The 23,203-nt window shown below is 39.2% G+C and overlaps 1 protein-coding gene across 4 annotated transcripts in view; it reads right to left on the reverse strand.

The window, feature by feature from the left end:
• MEIS1 (Meis homeobox 1) overlaps positions 1 to 23,203 on the reverse strand; it is a 140,400-nt gene that overhangs the window by 43,025 nt on the left and 74,172 nt on the right. For all 4 annotated transcript variants that reach the window (XM_017522123.2, XM_017522125.2, XM_037736166.1 and 1 more), the window contains one exon: positions 18,368 to 18,513. In XM_017522123.2, the coding sequence (XP_017377612.1) occupies positions 18,368 to 18,513 (146 nt within the window). The remainder of the gene's footprint in view (positions 1 to 18,367; positions 18,514 to 23,203) is intronic.

The following is a 23,203-nucleotide window of genomic DNA, read 5'->3' on the forward strand; positions in this document are numbered from 1 at the left end:
TCTCTGCCTTCTTCTTCCTTATTGCTATGTTCTTACTCTGAGATGCCATCCCATCACCCTCCCCTCCACTGCCAGCTTACTCTTGATTCTTGCTCCATGAATCAGTCCCTCCCTACTTTGATCTTCAAAGGTCTCTATTGCCTAAGTAAGTAAGTAGGCTGTGCATTAACAAATTGCATGGAACATAGTAGCAATTCCAAGAAAGGTAGCTGAATTCAATTCTATGCGTAAACATATTCAAATCTCCTTTCTCTGAAATATTAAAAAATAAAAGAAAAACCATGACTTCTTATCACTTCCTGAAGCTTCTGTCTAAACCATATCCTTTAGTATATTTCCTCAAGTGATTGCAAAAGGATCTACCTTTGCTACCTCCACCGCAGTATCATCATGCGCCTCGTAATACAACTTCTTCTCTTCCAAATGCCTCAAACAACTTAAAAAGTTAGCAGGTGTGGTGGCACATGCCTATAGTCCCAGGTACTCAGGAGGCTGAGTCAGGAGAATCACTTGAACCTGGGAGGTGGAGGTTGCAGTGAGTCAAGATTGCACTGCTGCACTCCAGCTTGGGCAACAGAATGAGACCCTGTTTCTAAAAGAAATAATAATAAATAGATAATAAATGACAAAAGTCATTTATTGATGAGATCCTAACCCCTATATCAGGATTTTTTTCAGCCTTTCTACTTCAGAAAGCTCCCAGAGTTTGGTCATTTCTGTTTTGCAACTACACTTATTGCTTTGGTCAATAAATAATATCGAGCATCTATAGTACAGCTCTGAAGGTGTAGAGAGGAAAGATTAAATCCTGACCTGTAGATAGCAAGGCAGAGCATAAATAAACAGTCACTATGATAAGCGCTCTCTATCAGAGTCTCATCAAGGTGCCATGGACCTGGGCAGGGTCCACTTTCCCTCTCCTGGGAAGAACAACAAATAGCTTCCCCAAGCAGTGACAATTGCAATAAGATGTGAAGGATGTGGAGGAAAGTGTCAAGTGGAGAAGGGGTCGTGGAAGTGATGTATCCTAGATGAGGGAACAGCATGTAAGGTGCACAGAGGACAGGACGGTGCAGCACTAATGGGGGAGCTGTAAGCCTTCAGCTTGGCTGCAGCATGGCATGCATAGGGAGCCTATATGGAAATGGCGAGAGAGGGGCCAGGACACTCAGGGCACCAGTGTCGGACCTCGAAGTCTACTTGAATGGCACACCAAGGATGTTTGTCTTATATCCTAAGGGTAGTAGGGAGATATCGAAGGATTTTAAGTAGAAGGAGACTTGGCCAAGTTTTGTTTTAGAAAAACTGTGGCAAAATAAGGGATGGTTTGTAAGGGATCAATGTTGGAGGCAGGAAGGCTGGGGAAGGAACTGAGAAAGCTGGAGACATAGAGGCCTGACCTGTGGCAGAGGCAATGGAGCTGGGTGGGAAGAAGAATGGAGAAGTATTTAGGAGGGAGAATTGGTGGGACTCAGGGATGAGCAACTGCCTGTGAAGGAGGAAGGAGAGGGGACCTTCCAGGATGACTCCTGGATTTCATCTGGGTTGGAGCTTCTGGGTCTACGGTGATGCCATGAACTGAGATGATGACAGCAAGGGGAGCCAGTTTGTGGGCCATGACAGATTTAGTCTGGGGAATGGATTCTTTGACATTCTTACCATTGTACCTTCCTTGCTTTTATTAGAATAATAAAACGTTGGATCTGGAAGTGGACCCAGAAATCAATTCATGTCACCTAAGTATGTGACAGAGACCTGTCTACCTGTTCTGCTCTCTCTCTAGGTTTTCCTCCACACAGCCTTCAGAAACAGTCATCTCCCAAATTCTGTCTTGGGCCTCCTCCTTTTTTCTGTTGGCACTCTCTGGATCATGACTCAATATACATCTCTAGTGTCTGTGGAGGTAACTGAATGAATGCTTCTATTTATGAGGTACCAGATTTACCTCCAAGATATCTTCTTCTCATCCATTTCTTTGTACTCCCACAGCACAGCCTTCTTACCCAAATTGTTATAGCTGTCTCCTGACTGTTCTGTTCACTCCATTTTTCTGTAAACTGCACCACAGATTAGATCCATGCCCTTTTCAAACATCAGAGAATGTTCCGGATGTATATGGTTCCTTGTACATAGTAGGCCCTCAAAAAGCATTTGAGTTACTTGGAAAATACTTTAATGGCCCCATTTATATTGCAATTCAAAGGTAGGATAGATATGGCCTGAAGTTTTGTCATGATTTATGGTGGGTAAAATAACAAGCATGTTTAAAAGTTGCTTTTTCCTGCAGTGTGGTAAGATTAAATCATCATATCATAAAAACTATTCTAGCCATCTCTTCTCAAACCAAAAAGCATAAGGTATTCATAGATAAAGGCCCTAATGCCAGCATGATCCGTCTCCCCCAACACACACACACACACACACACACACACACACACACACACACACACTTGCTTTTACTGCAGTACAGGTATCAGAGCCACAGAGATCTCTAGGGACAGTAAAGGAGCTACACAGGGGCCCCCAGTCTGACTGACCATAGAGCAGTTGTGATTGCTCTGGAATAGCTCTGTCAAAGGTATGGCTCTGATGAGGCTATGTGGACTTCTGTCTCAATTCTCATCAGTTCTAGTCAACTGTGTATGCAAGACAATTTCAAGAACAATAACAAGTCATAATTTTAAATGTCAGGGTATGGAAGTGGTAAGCTCCAGGAAGTTGAAATTTATGGCCCTGAGTTTTGTTTCCAGTCCCAACTTCATTGTACACTAAGATCACTGTTAGATCTTTAACCTTTTCTGTCCCAGCTCCTTCATCTGTGAAATGGGGATACAATTATTAATTGTGAGATCACATGCAAGTTAACTATTAAATAACAATTAATAATCTTCTAAAATAGGATACTTGCTTGCTTCTGACTTTTAGAAATTCAGACACAGCTATTTCATGCATACATGTAATATTTGGCCTTTTTTCCCTTGCAAATTCACCCCAGTTTTTTCGGTCTCTCTTGAACAAAGTGATGAATGTTGCTGAGTGCTCGTGGTTTCTGGTACAGGATGAACATCTCTCAGGAAGTTAGTCCTGAGCACCTGTCATTTCAGTAATTGATGATGTTTTCACTTCAAGGTGTGGGCCTGAGACTCACAGGGGTCAACGGGAAAAGTGAATGAATTGACTTGACTATATCTCTTGCCCAACACTTCTGATACTGACAAATCCACTTCAATCTTATTAAGAGCGGGTACCTACATATATGTATAAATATGTATATATATGTTTGACAATGGTTAAGCAATGCCTTTATTTTTATTTTGTTTAGTAAATTTAAATGCTTGGTTTGTCATTATTATAATTCTTTGTGAAAATTTGGTCTTCACTAAATTTACCATAAATTATAAATGCCTGCACCCAAACAAAGAGTAGTCTACAATGGCATCAGATGTCTGTCTCTCTTTGCTCCCTAATTTTGATTTCTAGCTCCCATGGCTTCCAGAAGAGAAAGCATGCAGGGGCACACACATACTGTATTTCAAATGGAGATTTTATGTAAGCTTATTTTTATAGTGGTTCCAAGAGTCGCTGCTCTGCTTTTTATCTATGCAAACTGGAAATAAAGTAGGCACCCTGCCAGCTCCCTGACAGCAGGCCAGGCCCGGCCTGCCATGGGTGACTCGTACAATGACATCTAAGGGGTCCAGAAAAGAACCCTGACTAATGGCTTTTGGATTCCCTATGACCTTTGATCCTCAGTGACTTAGAACAAAATAAATGACCCAATTTCAAGAAACTACATCCAGCATGTGAACTCTAATGAGTGAGAGAATTTACCTGCTAAGCAATGATTAATAGGTATGCATAATTCCTTAGATCTTAGCCACACTGGAGGAAATATACTTTTCAGATACTCACTTTTGAAAGCAAATTCACCTTCCTTCCAGGATGCTGCGAAATTTGAGAGTAACAGTGCCCATGGAAGATAAAGTACACAGGGCAGTGGGAATACAAAAGGGTTTCCTGGAGCAGACATAAAGTTGGCAAGAAGTGTAAGGCGCAAACGCAGTTCTCCCTCAAACACATGTGTTGTTTCTGCAGTTCGTGATTCTGTTACTTTCTTACTGACAAAGGCTACTTGATCTGCAGAGCCTCTGCAGAAGTCTGGGAGCTAGCACACCACACACACTGCCCTCACTCCATGATAACTTCCGTTGCTGCAGATTGTCACCAGAGCCCTTAAGCTATGAAGATGTTTCCTTGTGGTGGAGGTGAACCGCAGCATTCTGTATCATGGGACTTTCGGAGCTACCTCTCCACCCACCCTGAACACACAAGTGCAGAGTCAACGAGCCTAGAAGAAACAGTCTCTCTTTCTGTAGAGCCCCAGGTTTATCAGAAACGTTCAGAGTACTTGAGGATCCAATGAAAGTATTTTGAATTCAAAAGGAAGTTCTTATATGCTGAAAAAGCATTGAAAGTCAGCAGAGAAAAAAAAAATAAAACAATTTGTCAAACTAATATGATAAAAACAATGGGGTAAGTTTCAAAATCAGGAGGCAAAATCAAAGCATACAAATCAAAGATGGAGAAAAACAATCCTTTTACCATTTAAAATCTGACATCTTGCTTGTGTACCTTAGATCCTTTCTATGCAAGGTACGGTCTGTGGACCAGCAGCTTCAGCAGCACTGGGAAGTTGCTGGAAATGCAGAATCTCAGGCCCCAACCCTCTGAATCAGAATCTACATTTTAAAAAAGATCCACAGATAATTTAAATGCATGGTGTAGCTTAAGGAGCACTGTTTTTGTCTGTTTCTTTGTTGATGTTTTTGTTTTTGAGACAAGGTCTCACTTCGTTACCCAGGATGGAGTGCAGTGGCATGATCCTGGCTCACTGCAACCTCCACCTCCTGGGCTCAAGTGATTCTCCTGCCTCAGCTTTCCAAGTAGTTGGGACTACAAGTGTGCACCACCATGCCTGGCTAATATTTGTATTTTTGTAGAGACAGGGTTTCATCGTGTTGCCCAGGCTGGTCTTGAATTCCTGGACTTAAGTAATCTACCTGCCCCGGCCTTCCAAAGTGCTGGGATTACAGGCATGAACCACTGAGCCCAGCCAAGGCTCACTGTTTTTAACGAAGCAAAATCATTTTCAATTCTGTGGTGATTTTCATTTCTGGTTTTTTAGATGATAGACTTTCATTTTTTAAAGTTACTCATTATACCTCAGTTAAAACTCCAAATGTATTTATTGTTAAATCTCATGATACAAATTCAGAGAAATGTTGTAAATATTTGCATGAAATATTTGTGTAAAATATTTGTGTGAAAATAAAAAAAAGATTAAAGACTTCTATTTAGAATCTAAATAATCATTCTACTTCTTCTTTTTTTCTTTCTTTCTTTCTTTTTTTTTTTTGAGACAATTATGGATCATTTCCTCCTTTTAAAAAATTTAATTACTTTTTTTTTTGTTTTTATAGGGTCTTGCTCTGTGTTGTCCGGTCTGGAGTGCACTGGCACAATCTTGGCTATCCACAACCTCCACCTCCCAGGTTCAAGCAATTCTCCTGCCTCAGCCTCCCGAGTAGGTAGGATTACAGGCATACGCCACCACCCCCGGCTAATTTTGTACTTTTAATAGAGACGGGGTTTCTCCATGTTTGTCAGGCTGGTCTCGAACTCCCAACCTCAGGTGATCCGCCCACCTTGGCCTCCCAAAGTGCTGGGATTACAGGCATGAACCACTGAACCCAGCCTCTACTTCTTTTTATCATACCAATCTAGCAATATTTCCAATATGACTTATCACAATATCACCTTTATTTTTAAATTTTTATTTATTTATTCATTTTGAGAAAGGGTCCTGCTCTGTTGCCCAGGCTGGAGTGCAGTGGCACAATCTTGGCTTACTGCAGTCTTGACCACCCGGACTTAAGTGATCCTCCAACCTCCTCCCAAGTAGCTGGGACTACAGATGTTAGCTACCACACCTGGCCAATTTTTTAACTTTTTGTAGAGATGGGGTTTCACCATGTTGCCCAGCCTAGTCTTGAACCTCTGGGCTCAAGAGATCTTCCTGCCTTAGCCTCCCAAAGTGCTGAGACTACAGGCAACAGCCACCACACCTGGCCACGTTATCACCTTTACATACTGATTTTCAAAACCCAGAGTCAGGCTGGACCATGCCTGATTTGTCATGAGCAAGGAAGATAGTTGAGCAATTATTGTCTAAGTTCAGTCAGCACAAGAAGATAAACAGGACATTTCAAGATAGCAAAACTCTTTTTCTCTCCTGCAAAAGGCACCTTCTCTTCCAATGACCAGATAATAATGTTAACCCTTCATTTTATTTCGATCATAAAAGCATGTCTCTGACATGCAAGTACATTTGACCTTGCTTCTCTTCTTGCCTTCCTATCTCTGGTGTTCAACAAACCAACATTTTGACTGTATTTAAATTATTTAGCTTGAAGTTAGTAATTAATTTTTAGAAATGGGAACAATGGGTGGAAAAACTAACATTCCGAGGGGCTACCAAATAAGGCCTGCCTTCTCATTCTCAGAGGCTAACACCTACCACTTAGGACATCAGAGTAGCTCTACAGTTCCACACGCTATGACAGTCAACCTACATGACATGTTACCCATGTTAGTTCAAATGTAAAATACAGCATTTGTAGCCCTGGAGATTAACTGAATTACAATGCCACATTTGAATGTTACTTTACAGATTTTTTCCAAAGGCTCTGAGCATCTACTCCTTAATTAAATTTAATTTGGTTTCCACATAGAGTGCTATTGAGCATATTCACTTCGCCATACGCGTCAGCTCAAAATACATCATCTTCACCTTCCAACTACAGTGTTATGAAGATGTTTCCTTGTGGGATCATTCAAAACTGATTTATGGTGCTATTGCAACAACTAAGCAACTAATCTTCCAGTATAAATATAACACATAAGAACAACCTAACTGAAACATATAAATTCCACGTACACTTAAAAATATTATTGTCTGTAATTTAATATAGGAGAACGTTTCTGAGCCTACAACCTTGCATGCAGAAGCTGTTTTTCAAGCATTAATACTTAAATGGGTCATAGATACCACATCTGTCATTCTGTCCTGAAGTCTATGAGGCAAAACCAAGACTATGCTGGCCTATTGATTTTTCTAGCATTTGCTTTAATTTACTTAACCATTGAGAAATCCATCAGTACATAAAGGGCAACTGTCCATTACTGCCTCATTTGCAGACATTCCTTCCCCTCGTTTTTGGTAAATATTTCCCTTAAATTGCTATGTGTTTACAGTGTAAAAATGAATTAGGAAAGTGCTCACACCTGTTTCTGTTCAGTAACTGCTGCACCGAGGTATATGTAACGTGCTTAAAGATAGAATAAATATCTAGACATTATTACATCTGTGTGCAAAGGGTGGTAAATTAGATCCTAATTACATTAACAGGGATTCTGCCTCCCAGCTTAAATTTTACATGAGCACTCTGCAAAAATCCAAAAGCTCTGCTGTGGTTTCTTTATGAGCTAGTGATTACAGCTACTTCCTATGCGGTCACTAAATATTCTGTTTACAAATAAATGAAGAAGCTTTGAGCCGACTTGCCAGAGTAATAATCTATTTTTTTTCTCCCCCTCCCTCTTCCTAACAAACCCTCGCCACATATGCATGGCAACAGTCAGGAGCCATGGCTTCATCTAATTACTCCGTCACATAATTTCACAAATTGCCTTGTCACTGGGGAGCCAAGTGCAAAACATGCTCACAGTGGGATTTCAGGCAGCAGCTTTCATTTACTACTCATTCCTTGTTCAATTAAACACAAAAACACCAGTTGTGCGAAAGAAGTAAAAAAAAAAAAAAAAAAATGCCTGCCAATGAGCCAGACATGTATATCTCCTATCTACCATTTCATCAAATACATTGTCGGCAACAGGCATCTCCAACAGGAGGATCCCCTCACCTGGCCCACTCTTGTCTCAATGGAGCTGCCACGATAGAACCATAATCAAAAGGCTAAGAGCAAAAGAGCTTCTCTAAAAAGTAAACTTCCTTATCTATCAATAGGAAACATGGGCACGTAGGAACAGATTTGATATTCTCAAGCCCGTCCATGCTTTACCCTTTCTGCTCTATGAAATGCCTGCCATGATCCTCATATAAGAACCTGTATTTGTATTGGATGAATGATGCTGAGCCCTTTGAAGGTATAAACAGCATGCCATATTTCTATTCTGGCTAGAAAGAAGGAACCAGATTCCGCTAATCTTTAAAAGTTCTCCAACAGAAAGATCATCAATCAAGTTTGTACAGTATTAGGCATTTTCCTTTTAAGTATTAATGCCTTGCATGTTTCTGAAACACATCAAGATAAATGCTCACCCATCGCATTACGGATGTGGGTGGAAGAAAAATATTGTACGATGGGTGACATTACTAGAGGGAGTGAACCTGAGGTTACACTCCTGGAAGCTGACATTTTTATATCAACAACTAAACACAGCCACTGGTAATTAAAGGTACTGCTTTGCAGCTCAGGAGCCAGCGGGGTCAGGTACCATTTTACATCACAAGCCAGTCCTTTCTGCATGTAGATTTGCCAGCATTATCTGCACAGGGAGAAGGAGACATTAGCAGCAGCTGTCTCTCTGCTTTTACACTGAAAATTCTATTCATACAGACAGGTGGAGTAATTTAAAAGCCAATGTGGTACAATTTCGATGTGACTAATGTCACTGCCTACTAAAATGCCACCATTACCACTGTTTATGGAAACATTACTAAAATTACATTTTATTCATAAGAATTTTAGGATTCTGGTTATTACTAGCTTTAAAATGATCAGACCTCAGTGTCATACCCCAGAGTGGCAGCTTAATTCTCCTGGGTTTAGCAGCCGTCTTTGCTGAGAAACGACAGTTGGATTGTAGTTTTAAGAGTAATCGGGGCTACATAAGCAGTTTCCTGTATCTCCATAAAGCAAATTAAAGACATAGCTCTTTGGCGGCCCGGCCACGTGACAGGCAAAAAAATCTTCAAGGAGCTAAATTCTGTGTTAGAAGGTTTAGTTAGGATTTGCATGAGGAAAGATTCTTCACCTGCAAAGCACTATCAGACATTGTTAGTAATAGACATGGGTAGAGATTTACATATTTCTGTAAGGAAGGAGGAGCAGTTAAACAATGTTTAAAATCTGAAATTCCAAAAATGCACAAATTATTATGATTGTCACAAAAGATCAACAGCTGTAGCTTTCTTTGCCCTTTTTATGGGCAGATATTTGTAGAAAAAGATTCCAGAAACGGAAGGTCCATCCTTGACCCTTAGTTACTGATAACCATCAGGTTGCATTACGATGTTTTATGCCAAGCCCTCTGGCTCATATTTTTATTGTTTAAAAATACTAATTAGCTAACTTGTGGAATGAGATTATAATTATACCTTTGAACTTCACAATTTGATTTGATTTGCTGTATGTTTGAAGAGGCAGCATGGTGGAAAGCACATGGAAATTCAAGTCAGGAGATCCTGGTTCAAGCTCAGCCAGTTCATTGCTTTTGATATTGAGAAAAATCATTAACTGGCCGGGTGTGGTGGCTCATGCCTGTAGTTCCAAGCACTTTGGGAGGCCAAGGTGGGCGAATCATGAGATCAATAGATGGAGACCATCCTGGCCAACTTAGTGAAACCCCGTCTGTAATAAAAATACCAACAATAGCTGGGCGTGGTGGCACACGCCTGTAGTCCCAGCTACTCAGGAGGCTGAGGCAGGAGAATTGCTTGAACCTGGGTTGTTGCAGTGAGCCAAGATGGCATCACTGCATTCCAGCCTGGCAACAGAGCGAGACTCCGTCTAAAAAAAAAAAAAAAAAAGAAAAGTACAAAAAAGAAAAATCATTAACTTCTCTAAACTTCATTTTTGTCATCCTGCTCACCTCACAGGAATGTCTTATGAATCCAGTGTATAGGAAAATATTAAACAATAAAGCACCACACACTTACATATTAAATTTTCATTTAGGATTATGATCAGTTTTTTTCTTTCAGCTGTTAAAAGGATGGAATAATCCAATGTCAAAATAGCCAAGCAATTAATAGCTGAATTTTAAAAAAATATAATAAAAGTCACATTTTGCAGACAGAAATTATTTTATTTTATTTTTCTCAATGAATTCATTTTTGTGCAGTTCTTCCCTCTTGAAGTTAGCAAACTGGCTTTTCTTTAAATAATAGATAAGAATTTTTTCTAAACTTCTATAAACTGCAACAGAAATGACCTTGATCTTTCATAGGATGAGTGTTCATGTTAACAAACTGTACCTGCTGGTCTCTGGACATCCCAAAAACTTCCCAGGGTACCAAATCTTCAGGGAAATCTGTGCCATGGGGCAAATGAGAGCACTTGGGTGCTGCAGGGATGCCAGCAACAAAGGTAATTGCGGAAACAGATAAAAACTGGCCATAGATTATTAAGAACTGAAATGCACAGACAGCTACAAGGTCGTTTATTTATATCACTCCATTTTTTTAAAAGAGATCATGCCAACAAGACTTTCAAATTCACCACGAACTCTATTTCAGAATCTAAAAACATAAAATCATGTCTGGCCGGGCATGGTGGCTCATGCCTGTAATCCCAGCACTTTGAGAGGCCGAGGCAGGTGGATCACGAGGTTAGGAGTTCAAGACCAGCCTGACCAACATGGTAAAACCCAGTCTCTACTAAAAATACAAAAATTAGCCGGGCGTGGTGGTGCACGCCTGTAATCCCAGCTACTCAGGAGACTGAGGCAGGAGAATCAGTAGAGCCCGGGAGGTGGAGGTTGCAGTGGGCCTAGATCACACCACTGTACTCCAGCCTGGGAGACAGAACAATACTCTTGTCTCAAAAAAAAAAAAAAAAAAAAAAGCCAAGTCATTTCTATCTCAACTAATTTAGGATGCTGGCCTTTATAATATCAAGTTATTTAAGGTCTACCTTTTCTTTGGATAGAGGAATGCATTTTATCTTGGGACCCATGCTCACTGGGCTATAATTTGCTAAGTGAAGGCGTTTTGCAATGGCAAGAAAAAACAAGTACTTAAAATGTTAGAAGCTTGCGTAGCATAACCCTTCCAGCTACTCTTTTGCTCCTAGAGGCTCTTCACTGGCCCGCCAAGAAAGAGATGCCTTATCTGAGTTCTTGAGCGCACTCTCCGGCTCTTGACACACTGAAGTGAGTATCAAGTCCACAGCTGCTGGCCAAGCTTACCACACTCCAGACTCTGCACAAGGAAGGACAAGACATACTGAAATGAAAGCATCCGCACATCAGGAGCGATCTTTTTGATGTGCATCTACACAATCCCTATCATTACTGCCTGGAGCATCAATCAAACATTTTTTTGCTGTCATATGGCTTTCATTCTATCAAAAGTAAGCTTGGGTCATGGCCCAGAGTGTTTTGTGAGCTGAGCAACAGACCATTGCAATGTGATTTCCACTACTTGGTTGCCCTCTGACATGGACCTACATCAGCAGGAGGAGGGAAAATTAGGGTGCTGGACATGGCTACTTAGGGGATTAAAAGATGTAAAATGGATCCATTTTCCCTAATAAAATTCATAGATGGCAGGGGTAGGGACATACATGAGCAGATAGTCATACTCACACTTCAGCACGAGAGACAGATATGATGTGGATGTTCCCAGTTAAGTCCTAGGATCCTAAATCCCATGACCTGTAGATTTACTTCTACTGGCAAAATCACCAACCAACCAAAACAAAACAATCCAAAGCACTAGAATCTTTTATAAAATAAATCCATCTGGTTTTCCCTCTGCCAGACCTTCATATTTTAAGGCAAGGTATCTTCAGTAGGAATCTTAAACATTGAGAAAGAAACAATGAAACCTGTATAAAATTCCTAGGGGTTGGATTGAGTTACTTAAAAAAATATACGCACACTCTCATGTATTCGTGTGGCACTCCAATTTTAATCTGAAAGATAAATTGATTGCGTGTTCACTGACCAAGTTTGATATTTTATCTTTAAAAATATATCATCACTAATTAAAATAAAAAGAAGGCATGATATTGATACGCGCTTTGAAGTATAAATGGCTGGCTAGTGTTCAAACAGTTACGTGCATCAGTAACAACTTAACAAATTGTAAAAAGTCCATGGGTACTTTTGTTTTACACATAATCCTTTATTTAATCAGCCCAATTAAAAATATATCAGAAAACCAAACTATGGTGTATTTTTATCTGAACCTTGGAAACAAAAGAAAAATTTTAGAATTATCTGACAAATTGCCAACCAGACTCTACAAAAGTCTCTTATAATGAAACAACCATTGGTGAAGTGAAAAAACCACTTATTTCACTACACACAAAAATCTCACTCATACTCTGAAAGTAACATAGAGTCTCAGACAGAGCTTGTTTGCTCAGAAAGGCTATATACCTGGATAAATAGGCAATTTTAAAGTTGGACTTTTGATTTTACTTTCGATTGTTTTCTCCCATGCCTCCTCATCAACTGACTGTAATTACCCCAGGTCAGAGGTGCATAACTATGAGTGGGGAAGAAAGGCCCAGGAAAGGGGAAGGAGGTACAGAAAAGGCTGGGAGAGAGCTTTGCCAGGTCACTAATGGCCTCTGGGGCAACAACGTGGAGAACAGGCTGATGCTTCTCCTTTGATCTTCTAATTCACAATGATCATTAGTATTAACTCCGATTCTTCTGGGTGAAGAATTCCAGCTGTAGCCTTTTCAGTTTACCTGACCTAAGAAAATTCATCACCCATCCCATTAGGATTTCAATAACCAGCTAAGAAAAAGAAAAAGGCAGTTGCCCTAGAATCTGGAAACCACCCGCTTCATTATTAAAACAGAGTTTATATGATGTATATCACAGAAGAATTAGGGCATTCCAATATTCCCTTCAAGTAATTAAATAATCGACTCCATTTTCCTCCCCAGACCGATGATTCCCACTTGAGTGAAAAATAGTCAGGGTCCTTATCTAGTCAAAGTAGAAATATGCTATCTTCAAAGTAGCAGAGATCTTTTAAAATTAAGATAAAGGATTTTGTCATCCAAGCCTGGGTTACTTTCAGCAAAGCCTAGCTTTGGTCAGAGGTGAAGGTGAATGGCAGTTACGTGTAAGGGTAAAAGTAAAAACTATGAAAATATTCTTCTTAGGTATGTAAGAGAGCTAATTTCTGATAGGGTACATGGACATCTGAAAGGAAAAAAATTTTCCCACATCTTTATATTAGTTTTCAAGGCTCTTAATTTAATTATCTGTCTGCAGATAACACACAGTGAAGAAGGAATCAAAGTTCCCTGCTATCTCTACAAACCACTTCCCTTGGCTCAGACACATGATAATTAAGGTAGATTAGGATTAGTTTGAAGAAGAAACTGCCTTTCTCAAATACTTTGTATTACCCTGATGAACAGTTCAGGATGAATGTGAGAATACAGTTGCCCTGCCCCACCACCTTCTCAGGACTCCTCCTACATCTTTGTTGAAGGATGCTGGCTGGTGGGGCTTAAAAGGAATATTCACTGTTAAAATTGGCAGCATACAGAGGTGGGCAATAGAAAGAGAAATAGAAATGGAAGGAGAGGAGAAAATTTCGTCTGCTACCTGCCCATGTGCCTACCTATGAGTTCTTCTATCTGCCTTTCAACTTTTTGCTAACTTCAATCAATGGAAAGGATTATCCAGATACCAATTAGGTGTACTTTTTCATTGTAATAATTCATAATGTTTAGAGAATAATTCTTCCAAAATGGCAAGGAGAGATATGACACTAAGATGACTCCAACAGATCTTGTTACTAAAAGCGAAACCGAGGAAACAACATCTGTCTCTTCTAGAGCATTCAATTCCCAATTCAATTCCATTTACTCCGTCCTTAGAGTGGCGGACCCGCAGGGCACTTTTCATCTAATAGTGTTTCTATGGAAACGCTATTCTCAACCTGGAAGATTCTACAACCTCTCACATTGGCTTTATCCACAATGAGAGGAAAGTCTTATAAATCAGAAATCAAGACATACATTTGGCCACACACACGCAAAAACTGTGCAGGCTAGAAGTGCACACACACACACACACACACACACACACAAAGAAACAAAGAAGAAAGAAAATCGAACAAGAAAACTTGGCACATAAGTGTGTCTAACTTAGAAGCAAAGTTTGTATCTACAGTAAGGCTTAGCCAAATGGGATCCTCAGGATGGTGAAAGAATGGGGAGTAGGAGAGAGCGTGAATGAAAATCATTTCACCGTCAGGATCGCCACCCCGACTGGTCAATGCTGGATATTGACCTGTAAATGCTTTCTTCGCCTGAATCTGCAGGTATGCTTTCTGACTACCTCTCTTCTCCCTAACTTTCGGTATTCCTGGAGGCACAGAAGCTCCATGCAGAAAAAATATAGTCACTGAATATTTTAAATAAGAACCACATTAACCACTTTTCTATTTAGATTAGACTGCAATATGATACGGTAGGGAAACAAAAAAGAAAAAAAAAACCTTGATTTTTACCTTAAACATGGCATTTACTCCTTTTCCTCATTTTCACTAAGCCCTTGGACACACATCTTTATAATACTATGTAGCAAAAGAACTGATGATATGCAAAACACATCCAGCCTAAGCACTATGACATCACAGGGTATGTTTACAGTTGGAATAATGCCTTCAAGAAGGAAAAAGAAACCTTGATATGACATATGCCCCTGAACTGATTGTGAATACAGTGACTCATATGCAAATATTAAGCACATTTTAATTGTTTGCAATAATTTATCTTCAGGCAAATGTAAGTATTCTTATTAATAAATGTCTTTATTTTCTTTGTAATTCTCTCTTATTATTTAAATCCTGTCAGTCATTCTTTTCAATTCCAGGGAATAGTTTCTTTTAAGAGACCCTCTCTACTTACAAACTCTGGCAAATGCTCAACTAAGTCTAAGGTGGGAATTTACTTCACTGAAATTTCCTCTTATCCCATAATCACCAAAGTTTAAAACTTGTTTCCTTTTTCTTTTATTGTTTTCATTATATACAAGTATGTCCAGTTTAGCTTGCTAGAGACTATGAGTCCAAGAATGAGGCTTTAGTTCTCTCTTTGGAGTAGTAAAATGTGCTACTGATTAAATCTACCTGTGGGTAACTACAGACTGGCACATTTTTCTTCTCATGCAGCTGGGGTGCAAATTCAGAAAGGTTTTTTTCTTTTTTTCTTTTTTTTTTTTAATTCAGGGCCTATTCTACTCCTCTAACACAGAAATGCTTTAAAGCTCTCTCAAGGGCAGATTTTTTTCACTGAATAAACCCAATGAAAGGGTTGAGCCATTTATTTTAAAAAGAAATAGGAATTTGCTTTTAAAAGGTATGGGAGGTTTTCAAATATGCCTTTTGGCATTAAAAAAAAGATTAGTTTATAATTTACTAATAAATTGGTATTCCTATTGTTTTAATTAGCCAGAATTTCAATGGTTCTTTTATATCTAGCAAGATTTCAGGAAGGATTTTCTAGATAAGTTGCATTTATCATATAGCAATTATGTGATCATTTAAAATTTGTACAGATAATTCCTAATGACTTGTGCATCCCTGAAGACCTCTCAGAACTTGAAATAAAGTTACCAAAGAATTAGTACCAAGATGTCAGTAGTTACTTACATTTAGACAAACAACAACAAAACTCTCTTTAGATTCTATAGGAGTTTTCATAGAATTTATTAGAATTAGCTCCTTACTATAAATATTACCTAAGCAGTCCATGCATTCCTTCAAGAAGGATACAAAACAAGGGTAATGGGTGTTCCTTATTACTGGAGGTCTATTTGCTCTTGCAATTAGAGAAGAGGGAAGGAATCTTTTTCACCGGGGGAAGGAAAAGATGAAAATTTTAAACGTATGTCCTAACTTTGCTCTTCAGATGATGTTATAAGAGCAATTAGATATTTACAGACCATTATCATTAATCAATATTTCCATATGAGCAGATGGCATTGGAGTGGGTAAGGGGGATAGAAATACCCAATGGAAACCACAAGGCAACACCTATAAACATTCATAGAAAGCCAGGAAAACATGGATGAATGGGCTTCCCCTTTCAGGGCAGTGGCACAGGCCAGCAAAGACCTCAAAACTGAAGACTATTATCCAGGCCTCAAGAAATCAGGCAGTTTATGAATAATTTCTATTACAATTGCCCCAGTAACAAACACATAGTCCATATAAGCAAGGCAATGCATGTAAAATCACGTGGGCTGTTAGAAAGTTTATTTTGGTTTTGCTTGTTTGTTTCAAGATAATATAGCTCTCTACAAAAGTCTTCATAAGGGTTCAACCTAGGAAAACAGGAAAACTAGTGGATGCATAAAATAACTTGCTTCTCTCTCTCCTGATTCTGTCTGAACCAATATTTGATTATATTTTATTCAGGGGCACCTCAGCTTCAAGTAAAGCCAAAACTCCTCTGCAGATTGAGATTGGGCTGAAGAAATCTATTCACTGTTTCTGTTAGTCTAGGAAATAGAAATTGTTTGGTTGTGACTTCAGGGCCAACCTGATTTGATCCCACCACACCAACTCATTCCACAGAGCAAGTTAGCTGGTTAGCTCTGGAGATAAAATATCAGCATCATTGCATCTGCATCATTGTACTACACACCTTTGACCAATTGCCAATCCTTATCTAAATGTCATATCATTCGTTTTCACGATGTGCCCTCAAGACCTGAGTCCTCTTTGCCCCCAGTTCATTAGTGACTGATAATCTTCAATGGGAAACTTGCAGGAGTCAGATCTCAAAACATTTATCCACGTGTAACAGGTGTCAGATAAGTAATGGTGCCTCAATCAGAATTTAGGTAAAGTTGATATGATGTTAAAATCATAACAGCTAAAACAATCGAAATCTTCAACTAATTTCCAGCATAGCCCAAGCCCTAAAGTTTGCTCCAAAATTTTCAGTGTAGTCTAGTTACTGTTTGGAATTATGATGGGAAGAAGAGAAGAGAGGAAACATTTTTTTTTTCGCTGCTCTCAGTTTTTATCTTATTCACTGACACTGGAAAATCTGGATTAATTTATACCCTTGAGTATGATTAGAAGCACAGCCTCTATCCAGAGGAGCAGAACCAACATGGCCTTTAGATATCCCCTGAGTTTGTCTCTCTGTATCCGTAAAACTCACTGAGGAACATAGCTTTGAAAGTGGGCCCGGGTATGAAGGTAAACAGGCTCCGCATGTGTTTATGACAATGCAGGATTAACTTTAATATTTAAGGAATAAATGACTTTAGGAAAGCAAGCCAAGATAAAAATAGTAACATAAAATATTTCCTCCTGATAGTAAAAAACAACCCTCAAGTGTTTTTAACATTTGGTCACCTACGTAACTTTGCTACAACCTGTCTAAATTCATCCTTTGTCTCTAATATTGAAATTCCCCTGGTCAACAGTCTTGTTGATTTTTAAAATACTATTTTATCCACAAATCTTCCTTGTGTCTTCTTCCTTAAATCAGTATGCACTTGCAAAAATATCCACCAAAATATTATTCTTATAAATATTTTGAACATGAAATTCATTCAGGACAATAACCAAACAAAACAAATCCCCCAGTGGCATAAAGCCCCAAATCTCCAGATTCTCACATCTCCAGGAGAATTCCTGCAGTGAAAACAGCAATACTTGCACAGACAATATAAACTGTTACGGTGCTTGAAAAGTCACAAGGGACTACACAGGAAGAGCTGACTCTATATTGCTGTTTTCCTTTACAGTTCTAAATACAGGGACAACTTTCACTGTGGAGCTCTGACTTACATGAATGTGTTGTAAGGGAAGCCAGTGCATTCAAACCATTTAAAAGCAAATGATGTGATCATCTTGCCATTGCAACATGATTTAAATTTTTGTGGACCATTTGTTATAAATGTCCACTAAAGCATCAGAAGATATTAAGTCTCTCTCTAGGGTTTGTCTTACTTTCTTCTTAGTAGGAGATGGTTCTGAGCACTTAAGGGTCACACTTAGTAAATCAACATCATTAACATACATACTTAAAATCACAAGTGCACATGAACACCTAAACCTTTTAACTTATGAAAGTTAACAAAATCGCAATAGTGAATTTTAAATAAAATTTTTCATGTGGGGTATGTAGCTAAGAAATAAGTGCTAACACTTTTGCGAAAACTGTGGGAACACGGTGATTTATGAAATATTTCAAGTCCAGAGGGATTACTTTTTTCTCATTTTTTTCTATAAAAACTGGTTCATTGTCCATATTTAGTTTACATATGTCATTTAGAATCCACTTACTGTTAGATGCTGGAACAGCCACGCCCTCATGATATTTGTGGCTACTTTGGGAAAGATGCCACGCTTTTTGTGACGCTTTTTGTCCTTATCAGGGTCATCATCGTCACCTGTGCTGGGGGAAGCTACACTGTTGTCCAAGCCATCACCTGCAAACATAGTGAATCAAATTTTGACTGATGCTACCTTGACATGCTTTATTCAAATAGAATGCCTTTGGATATAAACAAAACCAAAAGAGCAAATTTAAATGATTAATAGTTTCTTTGGTACTGTTTTATTGTTTTGTTTTGTTTTCCAAGACAAAGAGAAAGAACAAGGCCTAGGCTCAAGAGTAGTCAGATATAAAGAACTTCTTCCAAAGAACATTGCCAAAAGTCAAAGGGAATGGAGGGAAATATCCAATCCCCTTGTGGCTTTGTTGCTATGGTAATTATTTCAATATGTATAGCTGAGACAGGTTAAGTGTAACTCCTACTGGGGAGTTAAACATGGTGGCAGTCATTAGCAGTGGCACTATTGCTGCCTGGGCATGCGAATCCCACAGTCATTAACACTGACTTGTGAGAAGATGCATTTAAGCTATCAACTATTTCCACACGCGATCTATCTTAAGACTAGTTAAACTAGGATGGGGAAATGTAGGTAATCCACCATATAAGCAGTTTGATATAGGGATGCTTCAAATAAAATATAATTTTTCTTTTAATAGAAAGAAAGCATCAAGCTTAGTAAGGGAAAAACCCCTGACATAGTTTCTTAATTAGAAAACAATTACTGTGTAAATCAAATAAGGTAATGCTAAATTAACAGTAAATTGGAATTACATTACACTAACAATTCAGGCAGTTTCTAAAATTCGTGCTAGATTTAAATTTTCCACACTGAAAAATCACCTGCTAACATATTCCTCTATATTGGATCCTATTTTTCTATTTATTTTTATAACATTTACACTGTTTCTTGTAGAAAATATTTTGGCTCTGTGACACAATGAAATTTAAAAAGGTAGTTATTTCTTTTTTTATAATGCCATATTTAATAAGAAAAATAAAAATTTAACCCATATAATCACACTGACCAAAATAAGTTACAAGGTACAAATGGAAAGTAGGTATTTTTTGTGTTGGCATCAAAGTCAAAAGGGAAAACCACAATGGACAAGACCCACTACACTAAAAAGTAGCTTAGCTTGGTCTGCCATTCTCTTAGAAACCAATAGGTTGATCTGGGCCCAAAAGGAAGAGCTATAGTGGACAGGCTTAGAAATTAGGTTTAAAAAAATACACCCAAGAGCACATTTACTGGTTTAAATAAGTCATTGGAGGGCCATCTACAGGACCCGAAGAATCTGATACTTTGGTAAGACAAGTTTCCTGTACATAGCCCCAGATTCATTTCCATGGCTTCATGAATTTCTATATTTCTCATTTCTGTTATTAGGTCCTACATTAAAAAATCTAAAAAAAAAAAGTCTATTTCAATTTCAATTATTTCTGTCTAATCTATAGTAGGTATGCTGCAACTAATCAACTATTCTTAACAGCTCCCTCAGCAGACCCACCTCTCTCTCATCAGAAAAAAAAGAAAAATGTCCCTCAATTTTTTTTAATTGCCTTGACTTGTACTGAGCTGAAGTTTAGAAAGTTGTTGGGTGAGGAACAGACTAATTCCAATATTTCTACTGCTATTACAGAATATGCTATAAATGCAAAACTTTTGCAAAACTTCTCTGAGTCTAACATTGCATCATTAAAAATCCACAATTTTATTATATTTAAAATCCATCTATTTTGTTAAAAGTTTCACAGAATCACAGCTTGCATTCACTCGGAAAAGATCGTAAGAACCCACCACTCCAAAGCCATCATTGTATCAGTGAAGAAAATGCTATGTTACCTGACTGGTTCAAGGTCATGTACCCTGGCATGGAACTACTGGGGTCTGTGCTGCACCAGACCCCCACATCTGTAAATCAGCACTCCTTCCACTCAACCAAACTATTTGCATAACCAAGTATTTTATGAGACATCCCCTTGGATTTGCCTAATAAATTCTTTGAAAGTCCAGTATTTAAACAGGCTTTTTATTCAGAGAAGCAATTTACCATATAAAATAACAATTCATTAAAGAAACATGAGAAAAGAAAACAACTCAACAGCATTTAAATTTTCAATGGGCTAATCCACTTTCCATATGCAAAAGGTAACCAAGGAAAAGACATATATGACTTGATCACTGATTAAAAATGAAAAGCTTATAACCTAACAATACTGTTTTTCACCACCTCCCCATGATTGTTTTCCACCTTTAAGAAAAAAATAGCCTTTTTATCCACCTCAAACCCCTTCAGATTAATTTAGCAAGCAATGCCTAGTGCCTGCCTAGAAGAGAATTCATTGATAATTTATGGAAATATCTACTATAATCCAGCAGAGATGACTTTTTTCCAGCTTTGTGCATCAATAGATAATCAAGGCCTTAAAGCAACCTTAGCTTCCCATTACCTCAGGCAAAAGAATTCCTGAAAGCGTGCCTTGAGGGCACCTGAATTATATACTCCATTAGGAGAGGAGGGCTTTCTGCATTCCATGTGTAACACTCACCAGAACCTTTCCTGTTTATTTCTGCTGTATGAAAGCAGAAGCATTAGGAACAGAATTTTTTAAGTGAAGACTTATGTAGATACAATGGAAAAACCTTTCAAGCAGGAGCCAGATCACCCCCTTCAGTCCCTGGCAGTGACCTCTCCTGAATAAAAGGTTTCTATTACATCATTAGCTCAAGCCAAAAACAGCCTTGGCTTAACGCACAGTTTGTTCTTCCTACTGTTTTTAGGCAAATACAGCTACTTTACTCCCATCTGGGAGGGAAACTACACTGCTGGGTTGTAATCTAAGACAAGATTTTCATTGGAAGCAAATGCTTTCAATCCAGTGTAAATACTGGTGCATGTTCAGAAAAGCCTAAAACAATAAACCCTGCTCCTTTCCGACACAAGTTCGGGAAATGGAGAAGATGGGGAAGGAGACGAGCATAATAAAAACAGACTATTCTAAAAGCAAACACTTTCATAGATTTTAATAAATTGTTTAACCTCTTCCACTTTCTAAAATTGAAAATTGATCTGGAAATGTCTCAACCTCAGAGAAAAGTCTAAACGGTCAATTGTACCTTTAGCATTTCCATTCGCTCCGCAATTTGATATAGTCACCTCAATGCGGTCTCTCGAGAATTTATTTCCTTTTTTATTTTTAAGATCACTAAACAAACTTGGAGAACCGCCGGCTGACCACACGGCAGCAGGCAGCAGCTCTGAACCACATTTGTAAAATGTCAGCAGTGACTTCATTCCTGGAGCTGACTTCTCCTGCCGCCGAATGAAGGCAAACTGAAAAGGTGGAAATAATCATAAAAATCATGCTAGTCCATAAACAAGCTTACAGCCTCATTAGGACAGCAGTAGGCTCCACTGGGTGATTTATGCTCGTTTTGCTGATGCCATGAGGAAATGCCATAGGGCGACTTTAGCCAACCGCTAATGGTTTCTGACAGCTTCTTAGCAACTAGTGCAAGCAACGTTGTGGCGTTTGCTAGTGACAGAAACTGAAAATGTCATATTATCTGCCCATGTGTCATGAAGTCCGTGTGGCAATTAACTAGCAGGCCAGTGACTGAGGGGCCAGAAGCTCCTGAAAATGGCCTTTGGCTATGCAGAGGCAGCCGCTGGGGCAGAGCACACACAGGCCGCAGACATGCAACATTCTAATGCAGAAATCCACTCCCTGCAACTTCCTGGGCTCTGATGAGACCCGGCCACTCCAATCTCTTTTTTCCCCCTCAATGAAGTGAAACTCTGGATTCCTCTCTCTCTAGGCACAGGCTCAGGCATTATCAGAAGACTCTAAAGCAATCTGCTTTGATATGATTATCCGAATGGCTCCTTAATTGGCGATACCTGGTTGTGTGCCTCTTGAAGGCTGGATTCAAAGGTGCCAGCTACAGTATTTTGCTATTCTCTCACAAATTAGTCTGAAAGGATTTAAGATCACTGGAGCAGACTCATTGCCTGTCAGATTTCGAGGAGCAGAGGAACTCTGCACAGCAACAAGACACTATTTAAAAAACACCAGGCTTCTAACAAGCAGGGGGAGAATCTTGGCCACACTTTTCAGTTTCCGAGCTATCAAAACCATGCACTATATGTCAAACTGTCAAGCCTTTCAGCGTGGGCCATTTGCCCTTTCAAATAATATTTAAGAATTGTTTTTACAAAATTTTATAGGCCATGGTCTAGTGAAAGAGGCCAACCAACAAAGAAAGGAATTTGTACTACAATTCGTCTACGGACAATTTCTTGTGAGACCTGGGCCTGTCCCTACGGAGCAAGGCAGGTGACCTGTGGCAGCTCCCAGGCTGTCAGAGAGCTCAGATTTCAAACACGCTCAACTCAAACATCCCGAGTCGCCTATTTAAGCATGCCCAGGCATTTAGACTGTGCTATCTCGCGCCTTTCAAGGCAGGATAAAGCGGCATTTATCGTATTCAGGCCATTCAATGGGTCAGACTGACCGTGTCAGCAGGGGCTCCTCTCCGGCAGGTCAAAGCCCTGCTCCCATTTTTTTCTCTCCCTAACTCCCTCTGTCCTCTCAGGACTGCTGTTTCCCTAAACCTACTCAGAGTGAAGCAACAACAAAACCCAAAGCAGCTCCTAAGATTTACAACACAACTGATCAGAACTTCCTGTGCCAGTGAGCCATCAGGTAAAAATAAGATGGGTTGGCCGGGCGCGGTGGCTCATGCCTGTAATCCCAGCACTTTGGGAGGCCGAGGCGGGTG

Source organism: Cebus imitator, unplaced genomic scaffold (genome assembly GCF_001604975.1).
Source record: "Cebus imitator isolate Cc_AM_T3 unplaced genomic scaffold, Cebus_imitator-1.0 Scaffold23, whole genome shotgun sequence".
Lineage (NCBI taxonomy): Eukaryota > Metazoa > Chordata > Mammalia > Primates > Cebidae > Cebus > Cebus imitator.